The 13351-nt window shown below is 41.3% G+C and overlaps 1 protein-coding gene across 3 annotated transcripts in view; it reads left to right on the top strand.

Moving 5' to 3' along the window:
- ARHGAP6 (Rho GTPase activating protein 6) overlaps positions 1-13351 on the top strand; it is a 343171-nt gene that overhangs the window by 275756 nt on the left and 54064 nt on the right. For all 3 annotated transcript variants that reach the window (XM_075776398.1, XM_075776405.1, XM_075776412.1), the window contains exon 2: positions 2681-2840. In XM_075776398.1, coding sequence (XP_075632513.1) covers positions 2681-2840 — 160 coding nt within the window. The remainder of the gene's footprint in view (positions 1-2680; positions 2841-13351) is intronic.

Consider the following 13351-nt stretch of genomic DNA (forward strand, 5'->3'; position numbering starts at 1 on the left):
AGGCCAGGTTGGATGGGGTGGAGGGTGTCCCTGCCCGCAGCAGGGGGGTTGGAACTAGATGATCTTTGAGGTCCCTTCCAACCCAAACCATTCTGTGATTCTGTAACAGTTGAGCTGCAGCATTGCAGTGGTACAGCTCACTGTGCAGTTAACAGAGCTAACTCGGAGGTAAGGCAGAGCATGTCGAGTTACCTCCAGAGTTAGATTTTCCCTTGGTAATTTTTATCCGAAAAAGAGCAATAATCATGTGTCCACACAAAATTCAGTTAAGGAGTATTTATTTCATTTGTGATAATTCCAAAAAGCCCCTTTGTTTTGTGCTCTATGGGAAGGAGGACCTGGCCTAAAAAGTTTAGAGTCTTCCATATTCTGTTACCTCAATATTTTCTAATGGGTTTCCTTTTTGCTTCCCATTCCTGTTTCAAAATTAATTATCTCATTTTGACATTTTTTTATGGTAGACATATCAGTGATATTTTTGTTTATGAAAATGCTCATCTCAGAGAAATAGATAAGATAAAATACCTCCAAACTCTACCATAAAGACCTATATTTTTCTCTGTGCCACTTTGTAGAACATTTTGTACGTTATATGTTCATGACGATTGAATCACATACTTCTGTACTTGTAAAGTTTCTTTTGCATTATCAGGGTTGGAAAGGAATTAGTTTCTTAGTATACATTGTCTGGTTGTGGATTCTGTTCTTGATCACTTTTATCTATAAATGACAACAGCTTTTTAAAAAATGTAAATGTTTACTTGCAGTTTTGCAAATAAGGTTTATGTGACTCTTGCTTTGGTTTTGCTTGAGTTAAGCTAATCGGCTCGGCTTGTGTCACCGTGCAAACCTTTAGTTTGAGATTACTAAATCTAGCTAATCAACAGTAAGGCATTAGAAGAAGGAGACATGAAGAGGCAAAAATTGAAGGAACGAATTCCGGCAGTCAGACACTGAGCTAGCGCAGAAGTTTGCATATGTGGCCTGTGTATATCTAAATATCATCAAGATATTGAGCACAGTACATGCATTGAGTGTATAAACGTGCAGTTGTTCACATTGAGGTAACAGCTTTATCTGTTATGCTTGCCTAATGACTTAGAAAAAAATGCCATGCAAAAAAGCTTCCTTGATGAACTCATACTTCATGCATCATAAGAAATGGTGTTTAATGTGTAATTCCTTTGATCTATATTGCTAGATGGTGCTGCATATTTGTGAACAATTTTTCTATCATATGTATATGTGAATGCAAACATGCAAAGGTATACGTATATAGATACGTGTATGTGTTTGTGTACACAAATATATATAGAGGTTGTATGTGTGTACATATATATACACATATATAGGCAAAATATATGGAAGCATGCACAAAGATGTCTACATACAATAGAATGTATAGCTGCTAAGTAAAGTCAAATTTTCCTGATTTTTGTAATAAGGGGCTTCAGCCAATGTCTTTTAAAGCCAATGGACATCCTTTGACTGCAGGTGTATGTGCAGAACAGATGAATTATAAGTGAACAGTGAAAAAATGAGCATGCAGTGAAGGTACAGATGTTGAAATTTAAACTCAAAATGAGCATTTAAATTGGGAGTGAAGTTCCTTAATTGTAAGTCTGCCATGTTGTGATGGAGGGCAGGTTGGTGGATTTGTCTTTACAGCTCCGCTGATGCACATCAGAATTTTTCCATTATCTACAGCTGCATCAGGTTATACCTACTGACAAGTTTGTTTATCTTTTAACACCATTAGAATGTGAAAAACAAATTCTTCTATCTTTCCCTGTTGTACTAAAATGCGCTCTTTGATGATGATTTGATGAATTCTGAAATTCTTGCTTCAAGTTAACTGTCAGCCTTTAAGCTTGTCTGTGTGCTTGCACTTCTCTTTGACTGATGATTATTTCTCTCCACCCTAGCTAAATACTAGCTAAGAGAATAGCTTTTTGTGTATGTTATCACAGGTGGGAGATAGAACAGCTAAAGCTTTTGATTTGCTTTCCAGGCATAATTGGTACCTCACAGAGATGTAGCATATCTCATGTTGTTTTCCTCTAAAAATTTTAACGCATACGTTGTTATTACGGCTTTTCAAAACCGTGAAACAGCTTGTCCTTTAGTCAATCGTGGTCTAAACGCAATACCATCATAAGGAGGGGATGGGATGTGTCAGAAAAGAGAAGGGGCTCCGGCTGTGTATGCTGTGAACGGCCTGGTGGAGTGGGATTAGCAGGTTGAAGGAGGTAAGATGCTGCTTGTCCGCGGACCTGTGGAGGTCTGCATGTCTTACTGACTGTTCTGGGAAAGGAACGAAGTGACGAATGAGTACTGTACAAAGAAAGCAAACTGGGAAAAGCAGACAAGGGTTGTTGTTTTATTTTTTTTTTCTTTCTGTTTTGTGCTTTTGGTTACTGGAATCCTAATGTTTTTGCAACAATACTTGGTTAAATTGTTTCAGAGAGAACTGACTTTTTGTTTTGCATGTCTGTACTCCTTTTAAGGAATGCTGCTCTTCGGAAAACAAAGATATTTGAAAGGTTAGAGATGTCCAAGAAAATGGCCTTTTAGAAAAGAGGACCTGTGTTGTTTTTCCTAGCAGTAAAAGAGATGGTTCTGTTTATTAAACCATGCATACCATATGATGCTTCATATTTTTCCATTTGATTTCCTGTAGGGTGATTTCACTTGGAACAGCATGTCAGGGCGCAGTGTTCGGCTGAAGTCAGTTCCCGTTCAAAGCCTCTCGGAGCTGGAGCGTGCTCGGCTGCAGGAAGTGGCTTTTTATCAGTTGCAGCAGGACTGTGACCTGGGCTGTCAGATTACTATCCCCAAAGGTAAGGGCTTGATAAACCGTCTCTGTTTAGATTGCTGAGCCACTGACTTCATATCGCAGCAATAGAAGGGAGAAAACACTAGATTGTTTATTCCACAGGCATTGTCTTCTATTTCATTTCTGCTTAGACGTAGTAACTATGTAAAAATGACTAGTAATGTTTATCCACGATGGCCAACTCAGGCCACCTGGGGTGGGATCATCTGATCAAGGGCAGATGTCAATAGGGTAGATAATCTAAATCAGACCTATTCATGCTAGCATCTCTTAATACTCAGTTGAGAGAAAAAGGCTTTTCTTACACTTCCTGACATCCAAAAGTATTCATCTGTGTAGGTCACATAGATCATACCACAGAAGTGGCTGTTTCACTCTATATTGTATAGGCTCTGGAAGAAGCCAACCATCACTAGTCAGACAGACAGTGAAGACATTTCATCAAGTAAGATTAATCCTATCCAAGTTTTACTAAAGAGAGTGGTGATTATTTCCTAGAAAATAAGTTAATTTTCAGCCTAAAACATTGAACTCTGAAGGAACAGGAGATTAATTGGAAAGGAGAGACTCAGTTATCAGAGTCCTGATGCAGGATATGTGCACGAAGTAGACCTCTACTTAAGTTACTATGGAAGAGATCTAAATCTCACTAAAACTAACACAAAAGTTTCCATTGTTTCCTGTAGGCTGGAGATCAAGCCTAGCAAAGACAGCTGTTGTCCTATGATACAATCATCTGCAAATCTGGCTTTCCTGTTGTTTCTTTCTAGTTGTTGTATACTTATTTAGGGAATGACAAGGAACCACTGAATTCTCACCTTTGGCTGTGAGCAGAGGTACTGCGTGGCAGTGCATATGCAGTGATGGCGCAGGACCAGTTTTTGAATGAATTGAAGTTAAGTAGAAAAAAGTTGTCTAGACAATGAAAACAATGGTGTGGAGAAGAACCAATGTGAAACACATCAGCTTGGGTATTCATCAGCTTTTTAGGATCTGCAGAAAACTCCTGCCAAAACCAGCTTACCAATTCTGGCAGGGCATCAGTTTGTAGTGAGGTGGATACGATCAACTTCTTTAAGCTCCACCACAGCCTTCCTGGTCCCTCAAAAAATGGTCCATCAATATGAAAACAATTTTACAAGACGTTCATATGAGGAACTGGATCACTAAGGGTACTGCAATGTTTTCTGGCAGTCTGAACTGCCACTGGCAGTTCCAGTGGGAGATGAATATACATGTATGGAGGTAATACTATCCAAGACAATAGAGCGTACATATGCATATTAAGAAACTTTGAGCTTCGGAGAGTGAATATTATTTTTGTGTTCTCCTTGCTGTTTTCTTCTGGGACTGCCATGACAAGGCCAACCATCTGGGAAAGCCAGGGTCTCTTCCCAGTCAACCCACCCTTTCTCTGCAAGATGCTTTGGAGTCACAGGCAACTTGGCACAGTGCTGCCAGTGCTCGCAGACTAGGAACTGTTGAATCTCTCAGGTTGAGATATCACATAAGAACAGTTTTTATTTTCACAGCACATATATATATGGGTAAAGATGTAATGTGTAATTAATTTTAGATATATTGAGTCTGAAAAGTATAATTTTATGCATAAAAACTGAACAGGAATAATGCAATCTCTGGTGAAGCATATTAAAATAAAAATCACTTCACAAACTCAGAAACATGGGTTCCAGTTTCATCTCTGTGGCTGACCCCATCATTTCATGTATCTTTTGCTTCAGTTTAGATGAGAAATAAATTAGCTATTGGGTTCTACAATTCAGATTAGATTTACCAGTGAGATTATTGATGAGGCATATTTCACATCTGCGTACTTGCTCTGAGTGACGAGATCATGAATTTTTCTGTATTCTAAGGTATGCAGGGTGAATGAATAGCAGGTGCAATTGAGTTTTAAAATGTAGTACCGTCTGTTGAAGGAAGTGAAGGTAGTAGCTAGAATTAAGGTGCATTTAGTATTTAACTGTCCATCCTATTCCTAAATCTGGCACCAGTTTTGGCAGACCGCAATATGTGTAAATAGTAATTCTGTCACTCCATCATGCTACATCTGTGCTGGCACTTTGGTAGGAGAATAAGAATCAGCTATATGCTTAAATTAGTACAGTTTAGGCCCTTTGCAGAGACTCTTCTGAAGTCCACCTCATGTTCCCATCACCCTTGAATGGCATGGAATGAAAATGTATTTGTGGGTGCAGGTAGCCATCCAGTTGATTTGCTAACATCACAGAACTGCGTAAATGGAGAATTTCAAGTTTTAGCAGCATGAATAGCAGTCTGAAATGGGCTCGGGCACTCTGGGCATGCAGGAATACAAATAACGTAAAACTCCATCGCAACCACTTGTGTCTCAAGTTAAAAACAGACTGAAGGCTGTTAATTTTTTTCTCTTTAAAAAAAAAAGAAAAAAAGTGATGTGTAGAGTTGGGGGAGCTCTCTAGGTCTGGAGAGATAGAATAGCCATGCTCTACAGCTTCTACTGCAGAGAATGCTGCATGAAGATACTCAGGAGCAGAGGTTAGTGGGATAATCTATGTATTAGAAAATACAGAAAGTGGTTTTAAAAGTTGGGATTCTTTGTGGTTCTTTGAGTGTTCTTCAAAATTTGTGAATGACTGATGTTAGAACATGCTTATGCCTGCTGGGCATTTGCTTCCTCCAGGCATTTGATTAATTACATTTACTGGCACAGGTATTGTGGAAAGTAAAAATTCATTGTTCTTGGGTAACTAGTGTTTGTGCCAAACATGCTTGCCTTTAAGTTAAGTCAGAGTGCAGAAGCATCTGCCATATCTTTACGATCACAGTCATGCCGCTAGTGGTTGCTTCTTCATGATTTTTCCGTCCTCCCATGCTCAGAAGCCCCCTTTGTCCCAGCAAGTACAGTTAGTTAGCACTTTTAGGGCACATCTGGCTATTCTCACCCTGGAGAGGAATGCATAGAATGTAATGCCTCATATGTGATCCCTGTCCTCTGCTGTACTGCAGCCGTTACCATTAATGAAGCACATTACTGACATCTCTTAGTTAAATATTCTGTGGTCACAGAGAGGGGACCACTTCCCACATGAATTTATTTAACCAGCATGCCATTTAAAATACGCTACAATTGCACTGCAGTAGGCAATTAAATGAATTCAAATTGATCAAGAGTTACTATTTTTGTGTGACAGAGAGCCTTCAGGTTTGTTTCTTGTTCTCTTGTTTTTCTGCCTTGTATCTGTCTTTCAGATTCTGTAATCAACATCTTTCTTAGCTCCCCTGTCATTCTTTCATCTGCCACCAGCAGATTCTATAGGAAGAATCATTTATACTGTCTCTAGGTTCATGTGTTAAGTTGCAAGAGGCTATCATTTCCAAACAGAGCATTACACAGTTTCTCTACCAAAGCAATTACTCTGTGAAAGATTTTTAATTTGTTACGTGATGTTCTGAGTGCCACCACAGTACAATGATTCTGGTGAAATTTCTTTACAGCTGCTGTTTAGAATATACCATGTTTTTCTCATTTTCAAGGAAGTCAGTCTTCTCTTTATAATGGGAGGAAAAAAAAAAAACAAACCTGTGATGAAATTCACTTTAGATGTGCGTACATCGTGGTGACTTTCCAATTGTGTATGTCTTTGTACGCAAGTAGTGGGAAAAAATGAACCTTTTACACTCTGTCTTCACAAAAAAAAAAAAAGGTAACTCAGGTGGCTTTTTCAAAGTAAAATGGGGATCAAAGCAGGAGAGGAGCTCCTTTTCTTCCCCTCTGTTCATAGGCTCCAGGTAGCTCGTGAGCAGAAGAGGTATTGAATGAGGCTTGTTTGGAGCAGTTTCCTAAATACCTACCTCATAGTTACAAATCTCCTCTCTTTCACGGTCCTGTCCCAGTTCACTGGTGGTTTGGGAGCACTGGTAGGTGCTGCAGGGCTTTGTTGGTTAGAGCAAATGAGGAATTGGGGCTTCAGCCCTAATTCAACTCTGCAAGCATCTGGCTGGGTTTTAAGGTATGATGTGAACCTATCGGTAGGGACTTGAATAGGATTTGGGAGTCAGGGGGTCACAGTTGCAGTTTTCACCTCTCTTTATGCAAGAAGAGACTGTGACTTGACACTGTTTCCCATAACATCCTCATAGGCAACCTTAGGAAGTGTGGGTTGGATGAGTGGACAGTGAGGTAGGTTGAGAACTGGCTGCATGGCAGAGCTCAGAGGGTTGTGGTAAGCGGCACAAGAGTCTAGCTGGAGGCTGTAGCTAGCGGTGCGCCCCAGGGGTCAGTACTGGGTCTGGTCTTGTTCAACATAGTCATCAATGACCTGGGCGAGGGTACAGAGTGTACCCTCAGCAAGTTTGCTGATGATACAAAACTGGAAGGAGTGGCTGACACACCAGAAGGTTGCACTTCCATTCAGCGAGACTTGGGCAGGCTAGAGAGCTGGGTCAAGAGGAACCAAGTGAAATTCAAGAAGGGCAAGTGTAGGGTCCTGCACCTAGGGAGGAATAACCCCAGGCACCAATACAGGCTAGGGGTTGACCTGCTGGGAAGCAGCACTACAGAGAAGGACCTGGGAGTCCTGGTGGACAACAAGCTCTCCATGAGCCAGCAGTGTGCCCTTGTAGCCAAGAAGGCCAATGGTGTCCTGGGGTGCATTAAGCGGCGTGTGGCCAGCAGGTTGAGGGAGGTTCTCCTCCCCCTCTACTCTGCCCTGGTGAGGCCACATCTGAAATACTGTGTCCAGTTCTGAGCTCCCCAGTTCAAGACAGACAGGGAACTACTGGAGAGAGTCCTGTGGAGGGCTACAAGGATGATGAGGGGACTGGGGCATCTCTCGTATGAGGAAAGGCTGAGAGAGCTGGGGCTGTTTAGCCTGGAGAAGAGCAGACTGAGAGGGGATCTGATCAACGCTTATCAATACCTAAAGGGTGGATGTCAAGAGGATGGGGCCAGACTCTTTTCGGTGATGCCCAGTGACAGGACAAGGGGCAATGGGGACAAACTGGAACACAGGAAGTTCCATCTCAACATGAGGAAAAACTTCTTCACTGTGAGGGTGACCGAGCACTGGAACAGGCTGCCCAGAGAGGCTGTGGAGTCTCCTTCTCTGGAGATATTCAAAACCCACCTGGTCGTGATCCTGTGCAACCTACTGTAGGTGATCCTGCTTTAGCAGGGGGGTTGGACTAGATGATCTCCAGAAGTCCCTTCCAACCCCTACCCTTCTGTGATTCTGTGACTGCTCGTGTTCTCACCAGCCCCCAGCAGAATGTGCTGCTGTCTTCCCAGCTTTGGAATGGGGCTGGAGGAGTTGTGGAGGGAAAGGATAAATGAGGAAGAAAAGAAATGCTCAGTGATAATTCTGAATATTGCTTAGATACGTGTGCATTTACCAGTAGGGCATGCGAACATTAAATGGCTGAGCTGCTTTTTGTGGTTGCTCATTAAGAAGTAACGGGGAGATAGATGGATAATTAGGAAGTAATGGAGCTTGTATAACTACAAGTACAGAAAAAGAGAAGATGAGAGGATTACTAGAAACTAAATGCTATCTGCAAACTGTTGAATCTGCATGGCCTATATTCTGAGGCATCTGTAGGCTGCTTCTTGTTGTGAAAATTGGGCAAATACCTATCAAGAAGTGGGAAAAATATGTAGGTACTACCAGTGTTCAGAGAAGTAGACATGCTGTAGCTGAATTGTATAGAAAGCTTGACCACCCCATGAAAGTCCTCAAAAGTAGTATCTGAAATTGGCTTAGAGATGATTTAGCACATGATTAAGCTCATCAGACTGTAAGCTGACCAAAGACTTGTAAACAGTGGCTAATGCTAAATCGCGATGCATCTCAGTGAAAATAAGGGGCAAACTGGATACTTGGCAGATACTTGGAAGTTTGTAATTCTGTCTGTTTGCCTCTTTTTTAATTTGACCTAGCAAATTGTACAGATTGACTATTGAGCCTGGATTTCTCATACATTAATTTCTCATTTCTTCTTCGAAAACTCCTGTGTTGGAAGGGAAGGACAGTGCAGGGACGTGGATGTAGGAAGAGCAGGTGGGATCTGTGCATCTTTCAGGCCCAGTTCCCTACAGCGTGTCCCGGGGCTGCCTTATGCCACAGAGCCAGCCCCTCCTCACCTCTGTGAGAGAGACCTCTCTGCTGTCACTCCAATAGTGTGACAACCGCTGTCTGCTGAGTCCAGCTATCTGTTATTCCTATAGCTTGGGTGAAGTCCTGACTTTTCGTCTGAGTTTCGTCATCTCCTGATGTTGATGTTCGTGATAGATACCACACTCCTGAGGAGCTTTTGTTGATCTCAGTAGTGGAGGAGCATAGAAGCAATGTATGTTTTGTCATACATTTGTTTACCTGTACAATGACAGGGAGAAATGTGGCCAACATCTCCAGTAACTCAGATGGAAATAGCACCTTTGCTTCTTATCTTCTTGACAGCAAGTTTTTGACTCCTGATCTACCTCTTTATATAGAAATGGCCACATTCAAGTCACCATCTCTCAACAATGTTTTGTGTTTTATGGATTTTCTTATTTGTCGTTACTTTGTCCCTTGTGACCGCACGAGCGGGACATGTTTTCTTCATAGTGTCAACAAAGAATGATGGAAAATGGTTGATGTTTTCCCATGACTAAACCTCCTAGAGTTCCAGAAGTTGCTCAGTTATGTTTCTCACTAATAATACTGTCCTGTGCTGTAGCCACTTGGGCAAAGTTGCTGCACGGTAAGCATCTTGGTATAATTAGGTATGTTGCATTATTACTGCAATAACAATCCAGCTGTTTGCATTGTCCTGGGGTGCAAAAGAAGCGTGTCATGTATGTGTCTGTGGAGCAAAATAGAAAACTCATGTGCTGTTACCACACCAAGTGTAATCTCCAAAACTCTGGGGAAGGGTTGTGGCTGGCAGAGGACTTAGGAGTTATGAGCACGTAGAAGTCTTGTAGGTTAGGAATTTCCCCCACGGAGTTTCCATCCTCTTGCCTCTTCCATAGCCAAATACAGATGGGCTTCTTGATAAAGGAGAAACACTGATGCCTGAAGTTGGGTCTGGGAAAATAATTTACTAAGTGCTGTTGACTACTCGAAAGTGTATATGATATTGTTCCATTGCATTTCTTTGAAAAGTTATCAAAAAATCTGGGGGTATTTCTGGACAAGCACCAGAAAACAGCCATATTGCTACTCATGTCTGTTTAATATTGCCTTTATTTTTATAAAGCATAGGTGTCACCAGTAGTGTTTGCTGCCCAGCACTGCCCAAGATAGCTTTTAGAAGAAAACATTCCACTTACTCCTGCCCAGCCCTGGCTGCTATGGCTGGGACAGGGAGTTGGTAGGCTCCCCCTTGGGAACAGGGGGTGAAGACATGGGTCCAATGAGAAAGAAAGGGATCTTAATAGACAAGGGGGAAGAAGTAGATAAGAAGACTTTCTTCTTTTACACAGAATTGTTTTACCCTATTCAGAGGCTTTACATTTGTCTTATAAAAGCATGATACATGTTACCGGTTGGGATTATTTATTTTGCTCTTTGTGGGTAGATGATAATTTGTTATTGATTCATATGCTGCCTCCCACTTTGGGAGCACCGGCCGCGTGCCTCGCAGTTTCAACTACTGTAGGAAGGAAAAACCCAGTAGGCTGATAATCGTATCGGTAGGTACCAGTTTTTCTCACGCAGTGATTGTGCAATGGTTCAAGCGTAGTAACCAAGAGCGCACAGACCAAACTGCTCCCTTTTTCTCTCTCTGCCTTATTAATTGTCAGACTACAGTGCTGCTTCGGAGAGTTACCAGGCTAAATTGGCAAGGTGTTGTAAAGGCATGTGCGTTGCCATTGCCCACACAGTACAACTCAGACTCAAAACTGACTTCAGGCACCAAAGGAAGAGAACAGACACACAGAGCGCATATCTGCTGGTCTGTTGGCTTTGTTTTGATTTGCTTTGACAAGCTTGGGGCAGCATGTAATTATTTATTAAACAAACGTTGTGAAGCTTTTTCATATCTATCAGCCTGTAGACTGTTGTTTTACAGCTGCAGCTGAATAATACAGCTGCATGTTTGAAATTACCTGCTGGAAAGAAGTACCTTTCATGGGCCGATAATAAAAAAAAAAAATAAAAAGAGAGGTGTGTTTCTTTTTCTGCTGAAAGGTGGTCATTGCAATTGGACCTGTGGACTCGTGCATTAGAGCTCCAGGTATGTGTCAGGGCTCTGTTTTGGTGCAGACCAGAAGACACGAAGCTCTGGGTGGGTGAGGACAAGGGAACAATGAGTGAGACCTGAGACGTGCCTTCAGTACGTGGATGGGCCAGCCACTGAGGGGCTTCTCAATACAGAGGAAGTGGTGACCAGCAGGATGAGGCATAGTTGATATGATTGTTGCCCCTCAGTTCCAGAAAAGTTCAACAAATCAAAAGACCTTCTGCTTTTAGGAGAGAGCTGCCCCACTGATTTGTGGATTGAAATGTCCCCTCAATCCCATAATAAGAATATGGCCTCAAAGAGTGGATCATTTTATAGCTGTGTTTAATCTTAGTTTAGCAGATCTACCAGCTTAAGGTAGCATCAGCAGATCTATCAGCTTAAGCTTGCAGAATTTATGAAGCCTCTTGATATGCTAATGTTCATTCTTAAGTGGATGATACATTCAAAGTGACTCTTGAAGATGGAGAAGGTGAAGATACTGAGAGGACTCAGAAGGACCAGGAATTAGAAATGGTTCCTGTGATGAAGAAAGTTGTAGGACTAGTCAATTATGAGACATCGAGGTAAACTACTTAGAAAAAGGTGTTCTCTTTTATTCCCCAAAAAAGGGGAAAGAAATGAAAATTTATGCCGAATTCTCCTATTAAAGTTTGGAAATACTAATTTAACGTGGATGGAGTAGAATTTGAGTCAGCAAGGGGAATACATTATCCAGGTTTTTCACAGACCTTCGCAGAATCGCGTTGTTTTCCTTATTAAATTTGTTTGATTCTAACCTCCTGAATTATTTCAGGCCAGAATTTCAGCTGTGAGAAAGTTGACACAGGAGCTTTTATTCGTGTGTGCACTAGATCTGATTTCAGAGGCCTGGGCTTGCTCAGTTTAGAAGTTCTACTGGGCAAGAATCTTAGAAGTATTTTTTTATTTTTCATATGTCATTATTTTCTTAGAATTAATAATAATGAATCCCAATATTAACCCATGTTTCAGTAGAGTATTACTGGGATGCTATCAAACTGCATTTTTTTGTAGGAGGACTATTAGCACAAGAAATCAGGCCCGTAACTTCAAATTGCCTTGGTGAAATATCTTTATTCCAGTCTCACTACAAAATAGGAGGTTGACGTATCGAAGACTGAATGCTGAGGTTACGTGTTAGCCCAGCACTGTTAGCAGATCAAATGCAACAGATTGCAGTACATGCAGTAGGTTGGGCTAAGTCCAGGACATCCATCTCTGATGATTTATCTTGTTTTTGTTGACTTAGGTCACAACCTTAACATTATGTTGATGTAGTGTTTTGGTTTCAACATGCACCACATACCGAAGTATATTTACGCTTTGATGCAAGTGTTGCATATGTTTACTTTGTACATTCAGGTTTATTTTAATGTTTCTCAACTATTTTGGAGTGAAAATCCAAATGCGAGCCACAGAATTTGTCTTCACTTACCAGAACTGACAGTAAACACGTTACCCAGGTATTTCAGCAAGTGTACCAAATGTAATAGAAGAGATTAACTGCCGTTACTAAAAAGACTGTTTACTGTGTTGATGCCACCTATGACAAGAATGTGTATCCACACAGTTAGTTGTAGTTAACAGCAACTAGGTCATACACAGTAGTTTCAGCGATTGCATCAAGTGTTGCACTTTCAGAGGGAATTTATTTTTTTTTTTAAGACTTATTGGGACATTTGGGGAGAGAGAAGGTAATCCTTAATTTTACTGCCAAATCTATTGGATCGTATTCAGTATAACTAATGCTGGGTTAGAGACCTAAATGCAGTCCCAGTCATTTAAGGGGAGATACTGCTTGTGCTACTTGAACATGTGCTGTTGTACGTTTCTGTATGCTAGTTTTGTAGCCAGTTCCACCAGGTGTGTGATGCTGAGCATCTGCTCACGTGAAGCGGGCATTAGTCTCCTGTACAACTCGCTTTAGGAAGGTGAATTTGAAGGAGCAGGGCTGAATAAGTGTGTGATTAAAGACAGTGCTGAGACGGCCCCATCTCTGAAACGTAAGAGACCATAGATAATTGGGCTTTCTGAATTTTTATTGTTCATGGGTGCACTTTGCCCCCAATATGTTCCAGTTTAGCTTTGAATAAAAATGGGAATTCAGAGTTAACGCGTTCTCCGCTTCTTGTTTATTTTGGCAGGGAGTAGTTTTTTGGATCTGTTTTTTGCTTACATTACTTGTCATTGTATTTCATTATCCATTTTCCTTAACACTGAGAGTGACTATGATTTTTATCTGGACTTGCATTTTTGTGAGGACTC

This window comes from Balearica regulorum, chromosome 1 (genome assembly GCF_011004875.1).
Source record: "Balearica regulorum gibbericeps isolate bBalReg1 chromosome 1, bBalReg1.pri, whole genome shotgun sequence".
Lineage (NCBI taxonomy): Eukaryota > Metazoa > Chordata > Aves > Gruiformes > Gruidae > Balearica > Balearica regulorum.